The 21,522-nt window shown below is 41.1% G+C and overlaps 1 protein-coding gene across 1 annotated transcript in view; it reads left to right on the top strand.

Moving 5' to 3' along the window:
- The first annotated feature begins 3,157 nt into the window (after nt 1-3,157).
- The window catches only part of RORA (RAR related orphan receptor A), a 98,393-nt gene continuing 80,028 nt past the window's right edge, over nt 3,158-21,522 (top strand). Inside the window, exon 1 of the mRNA XM_004421647.3 lies at nt 3,158-3,256. Within this exon, the coding sequence (XP_004421704.1) occupies nt 3,226-3,256 (31 nt within the window). The 5' untranslated portion in view covers nt 3,158-3,225. The remainder of the gene's footprint in view (nt 3,257-21,522) is intronic.

Genomic DNA, 21,522 nt, shown 5'->3' with positions numbered 1-21,522 from the left:
AATTTAATCTCTGAAAATGGGAAGATTGGCACCCATTTATTGATTATACTACAGTCTAGACCCCTGCAGAAATACAGCAGGCTTTTCTTTTAAGGAGCAACCTGGCGTCAGACGTGTCTCTCCACCTCCTTGCTAAGTGACAGATCAAATGTGAAACCCAGAACATAGGACACCGTGTGGGGCTGTGACTGTCTCTAGAGGACTCTGAGTTGACTTGCATGTGTTTATAAGTATGCAGTATGCCTTCTGTTTCTGCAATAGGCCAACAGAAACATTTGAGTCAAGAAGTAATGTATAACATAATCCCCCTCATGGTAAAGAATTCCCATCCCATTTAATTATCTTCATGTAAGCAATATTCTTTTTCCTTTTTTTTTCAGAACACTTAGTAAAAATTTTAAAAATTGAAGAAGTATATTGCTTAATGCTGTTTTCTCCCATAGTAGATACTCCATAAGCATTTGTTGAATATAATCCAAATAATTATTCCTACATTTTAATATATAGTTGGTAAAAGTTTGCACTGAAATGTGCATCATTTATGGCTCTAATTTGGTAGTATTGAAGGGAGACATGGATCGTTTCATTCTTGGCTGATTTATTTGGTTGAGGATTTATAATTCTGTAGAAAATGTGTATTTCAAGAGTTTTTTTTTTTTAAAGCCTCTCATTTTTACTTTCAAAATTTTATAAGATCTTTGTGTTAATATAAAGAACAATAATATACCCTGGGTTAAAAGCTGAAGACAGTTAATAGAGGCATGTATTACAAATAGCATCTAGCCACACAGAAAGGTTAAGACTTAATATCTGAAATTCTGTTGCTCATTAGCTGTAGGATGAGAATGAAATACATTTCTAAAGGGCAAGGTCAGTATTACATTATCCTGGAAACGTCTTTGTTGAATAAATGTGTAAATATTTCAAATAAGTATTATGAGGTTATATTTCTATTGGGCACATAGCTATAGGACGGATGATTCTACCACTTGTAATTGCAGGAGCACATGTCACATTACATGTCTTTCCTGGCTACCGATTTCATTTGAAATGATCTAGAAATAAATACCGATTACTAGTAATATAAGACTATTTGCCTTGGAGTCTGACGTCTGACAGGCAGGCTAGAGCTAATTGATTTGGTAATTTTCAAAGCCTTGTTTTCTAAAGCAGGATACTGTTTCAAAATAACTGAATTTTCAGAGCTGGATATCTGGATTCATTTGCAATGAGTATGGAAGAACATACCTGGGAGCATGCCGTCTCTGATGTTTTTCCATCCCTTAACAGTATAAAGGAAAGAAAATTATACCTGGGACCTATCTACAGGATAGCTGGCATTACCCTCCCTTGTTAAAGTCGTTAGGGCACGGGAAATCAAGAACCAAATATGAATGACGGTGTCCGTGTAACCGAGGGGTGTTGCCTCACTGGGAGATGCATTTGCATCATGGGAACATGGTGTGATTTAATTTCATAATTGTAAACATCACAGTGGATATGGTTGATTCATCTGAAACTCTTGTCCACTTCACTATGGCTGGACAGCTGAGTTAACATGGGTAGGTCTTGGCTTCACACTTTCATAATTTCTTTTCTTATTTTTGTGGTTTTTATTTGGAAAAAATTCTAAAGGAAAATACTGTGATAGGATGATTTTAGTTGAAATCAAACTTTTATAAAGCTACAGCTTGATTTAAGGTACGATGAATTATTTTGACTATCTAAATCAGAGCACTGTATAAATTTTGTCTTGGGGGGAGCATATGAATCCCAGTTTTTGCAAGTGCTGATTGTCTGCATGTGTTTTAAATTATGGCCCAACGCAGGGGCAAGGAGAACTCAGTTATATGGAAAAAATGCTGGGACTCTCCTTGTTTAATCACCACGAATACAACTAATAACCATCTAATATTTTAAGTTGTAAATGGAAGCAGACCATCAGAAAAGAGAGCAGAATTGAAATTGCCTGAAAGAACAGCAGTAGGTACGAATACTTGGCTTTTGAGAATTTTTTCTCTTATGCTCAATACTGTAGACACACCTGCCGAAATTTTAAATAATGCAGACTCTGAGTATGTAGCATCTGAAATTCAAAGTAGAGAGATTCATCTGATAATATCATGATTTAAGTTTCCATAAGGCCAGTTAGAATTAACCTTCAAAGTTTGGAGGGAATTAAGTCTTGGTTGCGAGTTAAAATTCACAAAGTTGACCTTTACAGGTCTTGTTCTTTCCTGTCCAAAGTACCCCAACGTCTCATTTTTAGGGTGTGAAAACTAGAGCCTTTTCACTTGTAGATGGGTTCTCTGCAGAGAATGCTAGATATGGAAGAGCCTGGGAATTGAGTGCCTCATATCGGCTGGAGACTGGAGTTCATTTAGGTGATTCACATACAGAGTTTTCTTCTCCTTCCAGGTATCAGTGGTCCTGGGGGAAGTGGAGGTGTAAACCACGACCTTAGGTGTTGGTGCGATGAGGGTTACCAACCTCTGAGCGGGCGGAGTTCCCCCTGCCCAGGCCGAGTCTCTCAGGAAAGATTTAGGAGGCGCTTATTCCACTCCCCTGAACAGTCTAGGTGGCTTCGTTGTCCACGGCCCGGGGGTGGGGGTGGGGGCTCTACTTCCAAATAGAGCTGGGGCGCTCTTGGAAATGGGAAATGGGGGTGACTGCAGCCCCCCAGACCAAACCCTCTTTTCCGCCAACGATCTGGCATATCTGTCACCCCTGGGGGATCCGGGAAGGGAGCGGAGAAGTGGTGTCGGGTTGCGCCCCTCTTGCCCCACGGGGTGGGAGAGAAAGTAGACGCGCGTTCTGCGGGGCGCCGCGTGCAGAAAGCGCCCTGGCGGCCACAGGTGCTGGAGAAGCTGCGGGTGCGGGCGCGGGCCGGGGGCGCGAGAAGACAGCGCCCGGCCGGGGTGCGCCCGCCGAGCCACCGCTGCTCACCTGCCCGCGGGGGCGGGGCGGGGCGCGGCGCTGGGGCGCGCCTGCCTCCCGCCTCCCGCCTCCCGCCCGGGGAGGAAGCGGAGGGGCGCGGTGTAAACAGAGCGGCGGCCGTGATGTCAGCCGGTCACATGGAGCCTCTTATGGCTCGGGATGGCTCTCGGCGGGCGGGCAGCTGCGGCAGCTGCTGCTGTGGCTCGGGCGGCGGCGGCGCGGCGGCGGCAGAGGGGGCTCCGGGGTCGGACCATCCGCTCTCCCTGCGCTCTCCGCACCGCGGCTTAAATGATGTATTTTGTGATCGCAGCGATGAAAGGTGAGCCCGGGCGCCCCGCCGGGGCCGGGTGGGCTGGCTGCTCCGGGGGGCGGGGAGGCGTGCGCACAGGGGGAGGGGTGGGCGCGCCTGCCCGAGCGCACGTACTGCCCCGGGCTGGGCGCAGGAGCCCCGCCAGGGCCTTCTGGGCCACCGCAGCGGCGCCACCTGAGCCCGGCCGCGGGATCTGCCTGCCTCCTGTTGGGGGCAAAGGCGCACGGGCTGGATCCCCCTCTTCCGCCCCCTCCGGCTCCCGTCAGTCGCCCAGGTCCACCTGGCACGCAGCGAGGCTCCCGGAAGAAAGTTTGCTGGGAGTCGCCACGCTTCTAGAAGGGAGGGGGGGTTCTGGAGAGCTCGGAGGAAGCCGGGGGCGCCCGCGGCCGGTCCTCAGGGCCCGCACCCCGGACAGCTCCGGCCTACGTAGGGAAGGCGCTGCGGCCGGGCCGGGCCGTGCGTGCGCGCGGACGCGATGTCATCCCTGGGGACTGGTCAGCACCCCAGGCCTTGCGCCCTCCCCCCTTGGCTGTCCGGCAGCCCCGAGCGCCAGCTGGCCGGGAAAGTGCGGCCGGTCCGCGCTGCGTCCCGCCGCGGCCACTTCCGAAAGCGCCCAGGCCCGAGTGAGAAGGGCTTTTCGACCGTGCCAAGACTCCCTCGGCAGCTGCGCGCAGTGGCAGCGCACCCCCATTTGATACTTTGGGTTGTGGATGGATCTGGAGAGGCAACTTATCTGCCCACAGGATTCGCGGGCAGCGGTGAAGGGTAGACGGCGGTGAGGGCCGAAGGGCGCGGGTTAGTCGTGGCCAAGCCTCCCCGTCCGGCCTTCCACCCTGATCAGAATTCCTTAGCGAGGCTGGTGGCGAGATGGCAGGGGGACTGGTTGAAGAGAGGACTGGCTCCGGGTCCTCCCAGGTGAGGAGGAAAGAAACCATGGCAAGTCAGGGAAGTTTCTAATGGGAAAGCCAAAGTTTGAAGGTGTGCAGGAAGTCGCCTGTGCGGCCCGGAGAAACCGAGACAAGCCAACAGCCTGGGAGAAGCTCAGCCCGCAGCCCGCTGCCCGCTTGTGCGCCAGCAGGTTCCTCGGTAGATAATCTGCCCGAGCGGCTTCGCGGACCCGGCCTCTGGGAGTGGGGATTTAGAGCCCCATCTGTTTGCGGCCGACAGGGCTCCCCTAATGCGCAGCATTTTTGCAGAATCAGATTGGCCCGCGGCTTGTGCCCATCCGTGCCGGCGCCGGGCGCTCGTTAAACGTTTGCTAGGTTGAGGTTTTGTTGCAATCCAGGAGGAAGGACACCAGTTCGGTATCTGCGCTGGGTTTACTTTCGGATCACCGAGCTTTGCCCTTCTTCACTAGAGATTGGGTGGCATCTCTTTTATTAATTATTAACGGGCCGAAAGGTACTGGACGCTAAGATGAGCTGCTTGAGATGAAATCTTTGTATACGACGTACCCGTCGCCAATTTCCATCTTTTCCCCTGTGGCTTGTGGGAAATGGGATTCAATCATTTTTAGAATATGCAACTGATAAAGTCAAGGAGAGAAAACCTTGTGATCCGCGTTCTTAAGCACTTACAATCATTTTGTAAAGAAAAAAACGTTAAGATTTTCTTACCGACTTATGTAAAAGAAATCTACGCTCCTCCCCATCCCTCAAAAAAACTTTTATACTATTTCCTGCGTTTCACTAATCCTTTAAGAGTAAAACAACTCAGCCTTTGTAGTTAAGACATTTTCTTCCATTTCTTTTCTTTAAGTAATGAAATTTTGCTATTTGGGAGGTGCGACTGCCAGTTTTCATCCATTTTTATTTAGTAAAATTTGCGTTGATTGGGGGAAGGATGAGAAGCTGAGACTGTTTCCCCTAATGAACAATGACCACCAAACAATTAATAAGGAAAGTACATTTTACTATTTTAGCTTAATTTTGATGCTTCCAAGTACATAGGATTTTGCTTTTGTAGTTCTAGTACAAAGTGAAGTTCCATACTAACCCTTCCTAATATAATCGTGAGAATCGTACCACCCTCCTATCCCCCCAAAGCTGTAGCTCACACATTTGTCTTGGAGTGACCTCTGGCTGTCAGAAGATAATAGATTCATAGTATTGTGCTTTAAGAAAAGTAGCTCAGAAGTACTGGTAATGCAGTTTTTCTATAAGCTCAGCTGCCTGAGAGAGAGAGAGAGAAATAGAATGCATCTAGACAATTAGAATATTTCATTCCCAATAGCATAACATCCTGTGTTTTAATGGGATTATCTTGCTTTGGCGAAAATTTAAACTGAAGAAAAAATAGTTTGTGGGAAAATTAGGAATGCTGTAAATGTTTCCATATCAGATTTAAGTGGAAAAAACTGGTCCCAAATCATATTAAATACTTCCCTACTGCCTCTCAGTTTTAATAGTTAAATTGGTTCCATATGTAAGAGAGTTTGTATAATTAGATTTTTCATGCAAAACAGAAACACTCTTTAGGATATAGCTTTTTGGTATGTGTATGCGTGTGGACGGGGGAGGAGAGAGCAAGCGACCATAAAAGAGAAACATTCTCTTTGTTGGCTGATTTGCTGATATTTTTTAAACATCATTAAATCAGGTCTCTTGAACTCACGAAAGAAGAAAATCCTTCCTCTGCGTTAGTTGTCAAATAAGTTTAGGCTTAAAGTGGTTTCAGGCTTAGAAGTAATAAATCTTCATTTGAGCAACTCTAGTCTCATCTTTCAGTTTTGTTTTTGTTTAATTAACAACAAAATTCCAATACCATTTGGATTGCTTCTTAGGCAAACAGAGAGAGCCAGCGATAACATTTATAATCAGGGGAGCACTTGTTCTGCTCATCATAGAAGTGAACTGGCCGAATGTCACGCGGCCACGCGGAATGCTGAAAGGAAATGCAAGCACTTCGTCTGTTTCAGTCGGTTATATATCCCTTTGCTTCATATAAGTGCTCAGCCCATGTTCAGTAAATGGAGTTATAAGAGTGAAGGGAGCTTAAAGGGAATTTCTGTCCCATAATAGATTCTTCCCCCAGCACAATTCATGTGCAAAGGCAGGGCACCTTACCACTTTGAAAATACTGTATATGTTGGTGATTAGTAGTATTTCCAACTCTAATAAATGTGATTTATGGTTTTGAAGAATTTGGCCTTTCTTTTTACCAAGTGAAATCTGAATTTAATCCCTGGTCTTATTTTAAGCCCTGTGTCTGTAGTATCCCTTCACTGGCATTTTTGTCCCATTTTTGTGACCTTTGATGGGTAGGATTAGGAGAGGGGTGATGGCTGGATCTTGAAACCAGGAAACCCAAATGGCTGTTCCACTGAGCAGAGTGCTTATTGGGCAAGGAAGGGTCAGTTCTTTTAAAGACAAAGGGGATCTCTGAATCCATGTGTCCATGGTAGGAGGAGGGGGGGCTCGGACACTCTGTGAGGTATCGAATATTTGAAAAGCACCATTTTCCTGAGCAACCTCTTGATTTTATATATTTCGATCACATCACTTGAAATGCAAAGCAACGTCATACTCAAGTAAACCACTTTGCCCTCGATTTGAATTGAGTACCATGTAATTTCTTTGCTGCTCAGTTGTAAAATAATACAATTTCTAAATAGAAATAATCCTTTAAATATCTATATATATTTAATCTATATCTATTTATATAGCTATTTAAATCTTAGGGGCTTTTTTAATACCTACTAGATATATTGGTAAATATGTTAATAGTTCTCACTAGACTCCTTTTTCCCCCACCTTTCCCTCCCAGCCAAGTGAATCACAATAAAATGGATGAGATCAGCAAGTAGATAATTGTAAAGCACCTGCAATTGTGCCAGCCACTTTGTAATTTGCTCTGGGGAGCCTAAGAAAATAATATTTACAAATGACCATGTACTGGGAGAAAGTTATTGGATAGACGGATGGATAGATAGAAAGATCTGCAGAGGTAGAGTTGGAGTTCAGTTTTTTTAGAATTAAATTATTTTAGCAATCAATAAAACCCCTTGTATGGAACAAATATTCTAAGAATACTTTGTCATAGAATCTTTTCTGCATGCATTCTAAATATTCACAGTATTTATTAATAAGTCAAAGCTGCCTTAACCTACGTATTTCTTATTTAGTAATTTTAAAAACCATATTTAGATGCTCAGAATCAGCAGCTATGCCATGTTTATGTTTCTCTGCTTAAAAAAATAATGATAATAATTTGGAGCAATCCACCAGTGACAATACAGGTGTGAACTGACATTTGATGTTATCTCAAAGACCACATATTGACCCTTTGAGGGATGATTTGCAAGTTCTTTCTCCTCCTCTAACTCCTCCACTGAGGATACCTCCCATCCACCCCAGGCTTTGAGTCTTGGACTTAAAGATTCATAGTCAGAGCCTTTTGTATCTGTCAGTATTGTGTGTGACATGATGGAACCTGGTTTTTCTGTAAATTGTCAGAGTGCTATGTCCAACAATAAGAGGTCTAAATAGACAGTTAATAGCACATATTCGCCAATGGGCAAAATGCAAGAAAGCAATTGAAGTCTTTTGTTTCTGGATTTTCTTTTTTAAGTGACAATTGTTAGACTTCATCATATTATAAGGAGATAATATGATAACTTTAAAATCTTTGCTCCTGCGAGTGTAAAAACTGGGTTTGACGATCCTTAGGTTGGCCAGCGATTTCATTTTTTGCTTTTGATTTCATTGCCTCTGAAGTTTACTAGGCATTTCATAAATAAATAGAGGGTTGGTGTTCATCTATATTTATTTTGTGCTTTATGATTTACAAACATTCTTCTCTTGTTTAATCCTCCCTGGAAAGTCATTGAGACTGACATGGTTTTTAGTTGAAGAAACTGAGGCTCACAGGCGTTGTGTGCTGGCCAAGCTCTTCCAGCTGATATACGGTGAAGCGAGGACTAGAGCCCTAATTTCTACCATCTTCATGCTGCCTCCCCTGGAGAAAGCTGTGAAAATGTCCTGGATATAACTTTGTCTCTAGTTAGTGGAAATTATAACTCTGGCATTTATAAGGGAAAAAATAGATTCAATTACGTAATGCTTTGCTGAGCCTAATATCTTTAAATTACTATTTAATAAAATCAATTTGGTACAAATGGGGTTGTTCTTATTTGCTTATCATTAGCTCTCTTCATCCATGATTTTCATTAAGTCCGCTTGTTATAAGAGGATCTGGGTGAAATGCAAGCATTATTTTCCTAAAGAATACGCCAGAATACCGTGAAGTGCCGCTAACCTGAGTAACCTGTCTCCATTGTGAGAGAATTGAGCTAGAGATTTATCTGTATGTTCCACTACTTTAGGCAAAGGGAGCATTCACAAATGTATCTTCTAATTTTAATATGCCTTTATGTATAGAAAGTTCATGAATCCTTGGACTTGTGAGTCCTGGTTGTTTCCATGACAGCTAAGGGGCATGATTGTAGACATATTCTTGAGAAATCTGTTGTCTTTTAGAAAATCACATGAGGAGTAAAAGTTTCCAAATAGATAGACCTGCAGAAGCTCATTTCTCACTTGGTGAGTGTTTCTCTCTCCGATGACTGGATTGAGGTGTGTGTGTCTGAAACCAAAAAGCATTAGTTCATAGATTGTTAAGGAGAGAAGAAACCTTAAAAGTCATTCAGATAACATGTCTTGTTGGCATCTGGTTTCTTCTGCCAAATGGTTGTCTGGTTACGCTTGAACACCTCCTGTGATGGAGAACTCACTATTGATAGAGGTAGCTTATTTCATCTTAAATTAGAAAATTATTCTTATATCGAGCATGAATCTCTCCTTTGTACTTGTAGTCCCTTGTTTCTGACCTTTTCTTTTGGAGCTGTGTAGAACACATTTAATCCATCTTTCATATGAAATATTGTCAGTTATTTGAAGACTGAGTATGAAACACGCACACACCTCTCTAACACACCATCTTCCCTGTCCCTCTCCACTCCATTTTGTTCACGGCCAGCCTTCCCACGATCTTGGTCAGTTTCTCCCTCAAACACACTTCGGTTTGTCTAGAACCTTTTGAAGTTTTAGGGCCAAAAGTGGAACCCGAGTCATAGTTGTGATATGATTGATTCATCACTTAACCCACCATGTAGTAAAGAGTAAAGATCTTAAAATTTTGCTTCAAATTTTTTAAGGTACATAAGTTAGGCTGTATCTTTAGATCATCTCGTGATCAACCTTTGTGATATCACTGTAATTTGTGAAAGGGAACGTTTGACATATTTAGGAATACTTTTAGGTGAACTGAAATTGATTATTAAATATCCAGGAAAATCAAAGATATTGCAAAAATAAATAAAGGAACATTAGAAGCATTTATAAGGTGTTTTCTCCAAAGTAGTGTGTCAGATCTGAGATAAGCTTGCCCTCTAGTGGTAAGTGACTCATGGAAAGCTAAAAGCCATAATGGTGCCAATGAATTTCCCATCAGGCTAGTGGAGAAGGTCAAAGGTTGAAATTATTTTCTCAGTTGCTCTGGGGCATTTTACATCAGATTCAAAAGTGTAGTTCACTGTTTTACATGGTTATTAGAAATGTAACCGTGAGGGAGATAATGAATTTTAAAAGTTTGCTTGGAAGGAGGTAAGGGAATTTAAAAAAAGACAAGATAAATTAAAGCTGATTTATAAAATTCTATTTGGCTCCATATTAAATTTAAAAATTTGAGATTTGGTGAGATTTGGTTTGTGAGTAAACAATTGTTATGACCTTTATGGTAATCCTTGTATTTATCTTTTAGAGTTTCAACCTCAATTCTATTCCCCTACCCTTGAATATTTTTTAGAAAGAGATTTTCAGTCGTTTTGATCAGAGAAATCCAGCATTTTCTCTTTTTAAATCTAAAGCTTTTTTTTTTTTTTAAAGAGAAACATTTAGAAAGAAGTAAACTATTGTAGCTCTTTTTGGCAATAAAACAATTTTAAACATGGATGCAAAACTATTAACCCCTTGGTTTCTGAACACTTATGGCTAAATCATCTGGTTCATTTAAGTATATACAATTTGCCAAAGAAATAGAGTATATGTTACATTGGTTTTTAGAACATTATATAGTTTATGCTTTACAACACTGCACAGAATAGAGATAAGGATTCGTTTGTGTAATTTTTAGGATAAATAGATAATACAAGTGAATTGTGGGTTCGATTTTAGATTGTGGCATATCAAGTGTGAAACAATCCTGAAATAATTTGCTTTGTGTGTTGGAATCAAAGTAATAAGTGTTGATCTTCCTGTTTTCTTAAATGTCATTTGTCGCCAGTGCTACACAGAGGAATGAGAAGGCAGGTTTACATGAATTTTGCATTGCTCTAGAAGTCAAGGCTTCTGAGCTGAGCTAGAATAACCAGGGTAATAATCATGACAGGTAATCACTGGGATTTTAAAGGATGACAGCTTGTTCCTACCGGAAAGGTGAAATTGCGTCTTCACGTGAAAAACAAGGAAGGAAAAAGAAAAGCAAGGAAAACCCGCTGTTTAAACCTTACCATCATAGAAATAAGGTAGTGGTTCAGAAGTGAAGACTTGTGGTTAAGTTTCAGATCAGTTATTGAAGCAAACGGTTTTTCAAACTGCGCCACCCAGAAGTGTGATTCTTTCACCACATGAGAAATATTCTCTTTTTCACAGAATGTTATTTTCATTTTTCAGTTGTTGGGTTTTTTTTTCTTTTATTTGTTTATCTCCTGTCAAATCTTCTGTCAAACACTGGGTATAAATAGTGAAATAAATTTGTTTCGGCAAATACTTATTAAGTGCCTACTGTGTGCTGGGTTATTCATGTGCCACCTGTGTGCCTTTATAATGGAACTGAGACACCTTCCCCCCAGTCAGGTCTCTTAAGCCATGAATCAGCGTTTGAAAACAGGCGCTGAGAAACTGGCAGCCACGCTTAACCAGAGAAGGCTGCTTTAAGACTATTGAGCTTATTGGGCCGGCCCCGTGGCTTGGTGGTTAAGTGAGCGCGCTCCACTGCTGGCGACCCGGGTTCGGATCCCGGGCTCGCACGGACGCGCTGCTTCTCCGGCCACGCTGAGCCCGCGTCCCACATGCAGCAGCTAGAAGGATGTGCAGCTATGACACACAGCTATCTACTGGGGCTTTGGGGGGAAAAATAAATAAATAAAATCTTTAAAAAAAAAAAAAAAAGACTATTGAGCTTATAGGGTTGCAGTTTCTATGAGCTATTTGCCATTTAAAACAAAGGAGATTTTGCAACACACAATGAAATGTTAATGTAATTAAATAAAGCCAATCCTTATTTATGTGTAAACATGATTTCCTTCCAAATAAGCCATAGGTTAGCTCTAAAATCCTGCCTAAAGCAGTAGTTCTGAAACTTCAGACTGTAGCCCGTAACCCAGAAAGTTACAAAGGCAGATTCCTGGGTCCCACCTGGAGAGAGCCTGATTCTGTCTGTTTGGTCTTCCTGACCTAGGAAGACTGGTATTTAAAAAGCTTCTATGCACCCCTGTGTTCACTGCAGCATTATTTACAATAGCCAAGATATGGAAACAACCTAAGTGTTCATCAATAGATGAATGGATAAAGAAGAATGTATATATACGTATATATATACACACACACACACACATACAATGGAATATTAGCCATAAAAAAGAATGAAATCTTACCATTTTTGATAACGTGGATAGACCTTGAGCTCATTATGCTAAGTGAAATAAGTCAGACAGAGAAAGACAAATACTGTATGATCTCACTTATACATGGAGTCAAAAAAACCAAACAAAACAGAAAGAGACTCATAGATACAGGAAACAAACTGGTGGTTACCAGAGCAGGGAGGGGTTGGGGAGTGGGTGAAATGGGTGAAGGGAATTAAGAGGTACAAACTTCCAGTTATAAATAAGTCATAGGGATGTAAGGTACAGCATAGGGAATATAGTCAATAATATGGTAATAACTTTGTGACAGATGGTAACTAGACTTATCGTGGTGATCATTTCATAACGTATATAAATATCAAATCACTATGATGTACACCTGAAACTAATAGGATATTGTATGTCAATGTTACTTCAATAAAAAAATATCAGAGAGAAAAGAAAATTTAAATAAAAAGCGTCTCAGGTGTTTCTGATTTAGGTCCTCCTCAGCACTCTCTTGGTGAAACCTCATCCTTGCCTGTCAGAGCTGGGGTGGGCAGTGGAGTCCTCTAGCCCTGCAGCGGTTCCCAAGTATCCTTGATCTTCGCAGTCAACTGGGAAGCATTTAAAAAATAAATGCCCGTTCTCCATCATTGCCTGCACAGATACTGCTTCCAATGGTCTGGGGTGAGGCCAAGGAATTTGAATTTGTAAAAGCTCCTCTGGTGACGGAGGATCAGGCAGGTTTGAGAACCACTGCTCTGGTCTTAGCCTCTTTTCTTTTTTTTTTTTTTTTTTTCTTCTTTTTCTGGTGAGGAAGATTAGCCCTGAGCTAACATCTGTTGCCAATCCTCCTCTTTTTGCTGAGGAAGATTGGCCCTGGGCTAACATCCGTGCCCATCTTCCTCTACTTTATCTGGGACGCCACCACAGCATGACTTGACAAGCGGTGTGTCGGTGCGCGCCGGGGATCCGAACCCGCGAACCCTGGGCCACTGGAGCAGAGCACGGGAGCTTAACCCCTAGCCACCAGCCAGCCCCCTCACCTTCTCTTCTTAGTAGTGAGGAAAGAGAAGCCCAGAAAAGTAAATGATATTAGAGTAAGCATAAACTTCCATTTGGTACACTGAAATCTTTCAGAGTAGAAGAGGTGCCCAACAGGAGCAACTTCTGCCATTATTTGGATGTTATTAACACACTCGAGATATTCTGATTATTTTGGCTTGTGTACCAACCAGTGTGTAGGAGGAAGTGGGCAGCCTCCAAATCGTTTACGCCAAGTGGCTCAAACAGGAGAGGACCCTGAGGCTGCTTTGGTGCTAGAGGCACCTGTGATATGTTCCAAACACCGTATGCCTTTTCTGCATAAATCTTGCCTCAGCTGTGACCTTCTGGCCCTCTGCCAGCCCCGGGGCTGGGTCTTGCCACCACTGTGACCACTAAGTGGGGGCAGGCTGAGGATTGTGCAGGAGTCAAGGCCAACTCCAGTGGAAACAAATGATGTCTTTACTCTGTTGCTTTTTTCAGCAACAAAGTGAAGGTTGTAGTGCCCCACGAGCTCCTCTCTGCTTCCTATTTACAAGATGGCGTCTCTCAGGCCCTGAGCACCTGACACCTATCTGTCTATGTCCAGGCAATGGAGGTGGCAAAGTCTGAATGAGGCAGACACAACACTGCCTTCCTGTAGCTTGGATTCTGGTCTGGTGAAACATAAAAATAGATCTGCTCTGGTTCATGTGGAGGAGGGCCTACCCCTTCCACACTGAAACTCCAGACCCCTCCTTCTTTGGAAAATGGTGGTGCCATATCCCATTATTGTGGCAGATCTGATGCTGGGGGCTGTGGGGCAGCGGTGAACACAGCAGACTTTGTCTCTGGTCTCTGGTCTCTGTGAGTGTACATTCTGGTGGGAAGAGGTAGACAGTACCTAAGTAAAACATAAATGAACTAGATAAATACAGGTAGTGACAACAGCTAGGCCAACATAAAACAGTGTAATGGCTTAGAAATGCTATGGCCTCATGGATGAACATCAGGGAGTGGAATCCAAGAATTTTTTTCCAACTGATGGTGAACGTTTGGCAGTAGACCCAGAAGGGAGCCTCGAGATTATCTGGTCTCTTAGTTCTCAACCTTGTCTGTACGATAGGCTGTCTAGAGAGCTTTTTAAAAAGTACAAGCTCAGGCTCCTCTCCTAGAGGCTTTGATTTTTTGGTCTAAGTAGGTCTCAAGTATCGGTAATTTTTTTAAGTTGCCCTGATGATTCTGGTTAAGAAATCCCTGAAGTCCAACACTCTTACTTTACAAGTCGTTGGTCCCCAGTGTAGGGAAACAGTGCTGGATGGTGGAAACTCCCCTCGTAGGGTAGGAGAAGTTGTTGGTTCTCCTCCCAGGTCTGCTACTCACTAATTGTCAGGTTACCTCAATTACTCACTTTCCCCATCTGTAAAATTAGAGGATTGAACTTGATAGTCATCAAGACCTTTTCCAATTCTCCCATTCTATGAAAATGTTTCTACTGAAACAGAAAAATGTTCTGTCTCTTGTTCAAGACTTGGAGGAAGCAAATGCATATATCTTCTAGTTTCCTTATGCCCTGTGTCAACCCCTAATTGCTATAGGTACCTCAATCAGCTAATTAGTTCCTTTTGGAAGTGAAAATTTAGGTAGAAGGAAGCGATTCCTTTTTGCCGACTATTTAAATAAATTTTAGAAGAAGCAAGCTTTCATTAATATTAATAACAAATATGCCCAGACTTAGTTCTGGTAAATTACAGTCATACCTTATTTATCAAATTCCAGCCCAAAGCCTTTCCATTTTTGATGGTTGAGTTAAAACCGAAGAGGTGGGGTAGGGAGGTTGCTTAAAAATGGAAACTCTGGAACAGTCTTAACCATTGCACACCACAGTCATTTTATTCCTTACCAAATATTCCAGGCCAGAAACCCAAAGAAATTGAGTTTCTCCTAATATATTCTTTGCAGTTTATCAGCAAGCAGAAACAGTACATCTCCTATGTTGCCAGCTTGTAAAATGAAAATAACAGAATGAAGCTCGATCATGAAAAATATCGTTGTACTTCCTCAGTTAAGACCCGGTATCTCTAAGAATTTGGGTTTCATTGAAACATTTATTCAGAAAGATAGCAGTTCATTATAAACCAGCATGGCGTGAGGTAAGCACTTTAACTTTATTTCTTTTTTGTATGGAATCTCCCAGTTTGATAGTTTGATAATATTCAGCAGTTCCAGAGGTGATAAAAGAGTTTGAAAAGTAAATCTGATGGGAACAGGTAAATGAAATTAGAGCTGTGTCTTTTTCAACAGAGATTTTTAAAGATGAGCATATTGCCTATTTGGCATGTATGTATTTAAAAAACTGTACACACGTTGTGTACACATCCATATGTTTGCCTTAAACATAAATTATGAAAAACCATCTTCCTCTAACTTGAGTTGCATCCGTAATAGCAAGCACTTTCTGAAAATATCGTTTAACAAAATAGTTTTGGCAGAAATCTATTTCAAAAACAATGTTTCTATCATAAGCAAAATCATGTAGAACAGAAGTGTTTTGTTTCTTGTATTGCAGAGAAACAAAGTTGTTTAAGGTGAGTTAAGATGTCTCAAAGTTTTGGCAGACTTTCTAAGCCCCCTGCTGCTGTTGCATTCAGAATTCCTTTTAAAGTGGCTTGGAAGTTTCTGTGTGATTTCAATGGCTGCTTAGGGGAAATATTAGCTAAACTACTCATTTTGACTGTTAGGATGGCTTGAGCGTTTTCAAAATGTTTTCATTTGCTAGAAATGTGTTTTGCGCTCAGGCTTCTCTTGTCGAAGAAGGTTGGTTACCAGCCATCTGATGAAGCCTCAGGGTGTTTACAGAAAATGTGGGTGCTGTAGTTATATTTGAGCACAACCCTCCCCCAGCAAAGATAGTGTGGTCATCAGCAGAAATGTGAAAACATATACTTAAGGATTGATGCTTGTAAAAGAGGTGCTGTAAAGAAACATGGTTGTTCAGATGTAGGAATTGACTGACAGCTCTCCTTGTAGGCATGCTAGTAACAATAAAGTCTAGAAGTTCAACATCAAAGCGATCACAGCTTACTCCACCAGTGACTTGCACATCAAAGAGGAAGCGCAAGACAAAGGAAGTGCACTGAGGTATGTTTCTGCTTCATAGCCAGATGCTCAGGGGAAGCTCCCAGAGCTCCTTTCATGAATGCAAAGTGATCTTTGCAGATCAGCGCCTTCATTTCATAAATGACTAGGAATATAAAAGCAGGGCAAATGAGCACTCTAATTGCTCCCCATCACTTTAAGTTTGGTTAGGAAAGATTCATCGCAGGAGACATTGGTCTCTCTGGTTTCCTTAAGTAGCGAATTCTGTAGCACAGTGGGCAGCTCGAACTTCACCTAATGTAGTACGGGAATTATTCACAAAATAAGAGTACAAATTGGATACATTTCAAGTTGGTTGCTTTGAATTATGCTTGAGAACATAAAGCTGGACCTAAATTTGTGGAGTTGTGCCTTTTTTTCTCTCTCTTGCTTGCTTTTTAATTGTTTAAAATTAACCTTGTGGGTGGATTTTTGCTGAATCAGGTGTGAGTTACTTAACAGGTGTATGTGATAATGAAACTTAGACCTGTTAAACTGGCTCTTAATTAATCACCAGATCTGTGCCTCAGTGCTCTAAATCAAATGCCAAAAGTAGAATTGGCTTTTGTTCCCCCCCTCTTGATATTAAATTGAAAATAAAATTAATCCTGCGAGTATTATGGGTGGTTGGAAATAATATGCTTTTTTTTTTGGCTTGCCTTTGAAATTTGAAGTTCTTTTATGGTTCATCTTAAGTAATTTACTCATTTTTAAATGCTATTGAAAAATAGTAGTGCTCTGTGTAATCATTAATAAATACAAAGCAGCTTTCTCAAGGCTCTGGGGAGACCTAATAAACACCACTGTGTTACTAATTGATGCTATACTGAGCTGACAAAAGTAGTGCATCGGTAAACAGAAGTTAGAAAGCAAGAAGTTGAACTATAGGGGATTATGTAGACATCAAGGGTTGGAAATTATAATAAGGCCTCTTTAGGGGAGCATTAATTTGCATGTGGCTGAATTAGGACACCCAGTTATTTCCGAGGACACTCTAAGAGCTCATCCGAAATACCCCCGAAGTGAAAGGTCTGGGAGGGTTGGGAGTTAGATGGGATAAAAGGGTGACTGAGCATGTCATATTTCCTATAACTCATGATAGTTTTCCCAGTAGCTTGTTGGAGTAGCTTTCTTTGTTAGGGAGAAAAATGCTGATGAAATCAAGTGAACTGCAATTTCTTTGTTCTATGCACACAATTTATGTTGAATTACCACAATGGAATTTTATTTTAAGCAGGGAAGGCAGGAGGGTGGAGACAGAAATAAACCTTTTAAATCTTCTTTACATGAACCCCACAAAGACATAAGCATTGAGCAGATTAGAGAGTGGATTTATAGTTACTATCCTTTGCAACAGTGGTCCTCAACGTGTGATCCAGGCACCCCTGGGGTCCCCAAGGCTCTTTCAAGGGTTCCAAGAGATAAAAACTATTTGCAAAATAACACTAAGGTATTATTTGCCCTTTTTACTGTGCTGACCATTTGCATTAATGGTACCAAAGCATCGGTGGGTAAACAACTCCTGGCACATTTGCAGGAACCAGGGCAGTAGCACCAACCTGTACTAATAGTCATTGTATTCATCATTACTGTGCACTTGCTGTTAAGAAAACATCGCCAGGTTCATTTGAGAATGTCCTTGATGAAGCAATAAAAATTATTAAGTTTATTAAATTTTGACCCTTGAGTACAAGTCTTTTTAATATTCTTTATGACAAAATGGGAAGTATGTATAAAGCCTGTGAAGCACTTCTGCTCCATACTGAAGGATGTTTGTCTCCACGGAAAAATACTTGTGGCATTGTTTGAATTAAGAGCCGAACTGGCTGTGTTTTGAATGGAATGCCATTTTACTTACTAGAACAACTGACTGTGGTTATTCAGACTTAGGTATATGTCATACATTTTCTCAAAAATGAACCGAGTGAGCCTGTCATTTCAAGAAAAACGGTGGTATTTACTGCCAATAAATTCAAGCTTTCAGGCAAATATGAGAATTTTAGAACACTTGTATCCAACACCATGAATCTGACAGCTTCCCAGTACTTAAAGACTTTTCTGATGATGTAGGTGGTGATATTAATAAATGTGGTTGCTTGATATAATCACATTTGGTAATGAAATATGTCAACATCTGGAAGAGCTACATAACTCAGTGAACTAATAGTTTCCAAGTGACCAATGCATGCTGTTATGAAAACATGTGTGGGTAAAAGATTCATTCATAGTGCAAAATGTACATTTGAATGTAATAGAGTACAGAAAGTTACTGATACAGTATCAGGTTCCATATTCCAACTAACCTTTAAGAAACCACCACTTGTTGAGTTTTGGTGTAGTATCAAATATGAATATCCAAAATTATCTGAAAAGGGTATTAAAATACTCCTCCCTTTTCCAGCTACCTGTCTGTATGAGGCCAGATTTTCTTCACACACTTCAACCAAAAGAACACAACAGATTCAATGCAGATGTAGATATGAGAATCCTCCTGTCTTTTAGTAAACTAGAGATTAAAGAGGTTTGTAGAAATGTAAAATAATGGCATTCTTCCTACTTCTTTTGTTTTGGAAAATATTTTTCATAAAAATACTTTAATATGTAATGAGTTTATTACTGTTATTTTTAAATTATAAATAAATAGTTTAAAATGTTCTGAGTTTTAATTTCCTATACAGTACTTATTGATATATAACCCACATAAACAAAAGCTCTTTGGGGCTTTTAAGGGCATAGAAGGATTCAGACACCAGAAAGTTTGAGAAGCATTGCTCTGCAATTTACCCTAGGAGACATAGTCAAAAGATTTTATGACAAAGCACAAGTTAACAATAGAAGGGGCTTTCAATTTAGATGGATTTATCAGCTAAGCCATGAATTATATATTAAAGCACTTTCAAACATGAATACAAGAGCAAATTTTCTAATCCCCATTTTCTTTATAGTGTCTTTATCTTTAATGGCCATGGAAGACCAGAATCATTGCTTATGTTACATTTTCAGAGTTTTTGTTTTCTTTTTTAACATAACAGAGATTTGGCAAAAATTGTGGTTTACGGAGGCTTTACGATTTATCTTTAATCATCTGCAATCTACAGTAGCAAAAATAGTAGTAAATTACTGCTATTTGTCTTTTTATTTTGGACTTGCACCAAGAAAGAAATATTTTGTACAATTAGTACCACTTCTAGAGATATCCCAATTGCTGGTAGCTGTGAGATTTTGCCACTAATGAGGGTGCTTTGGGGAATTTTATTACTGTCTGTAGTGATGGAAAGCCCTGCAGGTCCTGCCACCTCGAAAGTGATGGGGACGTCCATCCGAGGTACATCATTCGCATTCCCTGAGACCTTCTCCAGGAGGGAGGAGTTCTGCCCAGATACCCATCAGCACCTAGAGTGTGACAAAGTGGCTGCGCCTTCCAATAACATAAGATGCACTTGGCAGAATCAGTTCCATTATACTGATTAAATGTATGAAAGTCCAACCTTCCCTGAAATTTCTTGTGAAAAATAGCATGTGGTTAGAACGCATTGCCCAAATACTTGTTCTTAATTTTATAATCGCTTCGTTGGCATCTCACATGTAGACATTCACATGGCCCTTTGTAGCTGGGCCGTCGGCCTCTTTGTTATGATCTAATCGGGGGCACACAGGTCTTGCTTCTACTTGGTTTCCTATCAATAAGCTGTCACTTGAGTGGGAGCAAAAGCGTTTTGGCACATTCTGCATTTCCAGGGTCTTGCTCCTGACTCTTGTAGCTATGAGAGGAGTTAGTGCCCCAAGAACCAGACCATTCTCAGAGTTTCGGGATACCTCGCTCCCAGCGTGGTTTTATTAGCCAATTAAAGGTAGAGGCTGAAACACACTCACTGTGTAAACAGAGATTGTACAATTGTCCACAGCTAGCCTGGCTATGAGAAAAAGCACCTCATTTGCTCTGTTGATCTGCTCAGAATCAGGAGGGCTAAGGGGAGTGAGATGGCCTTGTTTCAGACAACTCACAGTGATGATGTAGGGGAAGGATGGGAGTGGAGAGGAAGGAAGCAAAGGTAGCATCCTCTCTCCTTAGAAAGGCTGTTGGGAAGGTGAAGCTCTACCCCTCTGTAAAAAGGGTTGGAGAAATGACTACGTGCCTGTTCGTGGTTAAAATGAAAACAAAACCTCCTCCAAATTTACAGAATAATTATCCTCTGAAGTAAAATGGCTCTTTTTAGGCAGAGTATTTTATTAAATTTCTAGCCTTTTCCTGCTAACTTAACTAAAAATAATAACTTTATACATTATGTTTTGCATTATTCAGTGGTTTTGACCCAGGCATAGAAAACTATTAAGAAACCAAACGGCATTTTTTTGTTGATCTGAGAGTGTTCACTCTGAAAATTCGTCAAGCTTGTATTTATGATTTGGACCCATTTCTGTATGTATGTTTCACTTCAGTACAAGCTCAGTAAAAGGCGAGGGCATTCTAGTACTTTTTTTGTAAATAATACCTTCACAGTACTGAAAATATTCTCTGGACTTGAGGCTTTGGAGTTTTTCACTGTCATTTAACAAACGTTTTGTTTATTCTCAATTCCTTTGTACCACCACTTCACAAATATGAAATTGAATCTGCGACCTTACAAGAGGGAAACTAAGGGCATTTATATACTTCAAGTATGTGTACAAAGCTGTAACTCTATATCACAAAGACCTAATAGCAACCTTTATGTTTCTTTACATTTTTGTTTTTTAAATGTTTTTAATTTTTTGTTTTAACGTTGGCTTTTGAACAACTTGTGAGGATGGTGGGAAGGAGAAGGTGAATCAGAAGACGTGGAGAACTTCCTGTTCCTATAACATTATCACCAAGACTTAATGCTTTCTGTGCACATCTTAGCTCTTTGCTAAAGGTTCTGGCCCTAGATAAGTATGGCCTGAGGAAAACTGGCTCTGTTTTCAAAGTCCACTGTCTCCTTTCTCAGTGCTCTCCAGAGGTCTCCTGGTTTGGCAGCCAAGGGCAGACCCCCTGCCACATAAAGATCAAACAGTGCATCTCTCCAGACCACCTCTTCCTCCCTCTCCTCTAACTCAGTGTTTCAGTCTTGTGTCTCGTTCTTTCTTGGCTCTCCCAAGTGACATGAGAAAAATGAGTAGGAAGAAATATAAGAAATTTGGCAAAGGAACAAGAGCATGTATGGATTTGGAAATTTTTCCAAATATAAGGTTTAAATCCCAGAAATGCTACATCCTGGCTGAAGGATCTTGGGCAAGTCACATAACCTCTCTACACCTCAGTTTTATCAACTGAAGATAAAAATAATAATAGTATTGACCTCATAGGCATTTTAGAAAGTAGGAAGTAACACATAGGAGGCGCTTACTACAATTCTCAGCTGTAACAGGTACTTAGCACGTAGTAGACACTGAGTAAGTGTTGTGATTCATAGCATCATTATCATGTTCCCATGTCAGGGTAATGATGTCATCCAGTCTTATCACAGCT

This window comes from Ceratotherium simum, chromosome 3, assembly GCF_057802395.1.
Source record: "Ceratotherium simum simum isolate JZ-2026a chromosome 3, ASM5780239v1, whole genome shotgun sequence".
Classification (NCBI taxonomy): Eukaryota; Metazoa; Chordata; class Mammalia; order Perissodactyla; family Rhinocerotidae; genus Ceratotherium; species Ceratotherium simum.
This window is presented reverse-complemented; position numbering and strand designations above follow the sequence as displayed.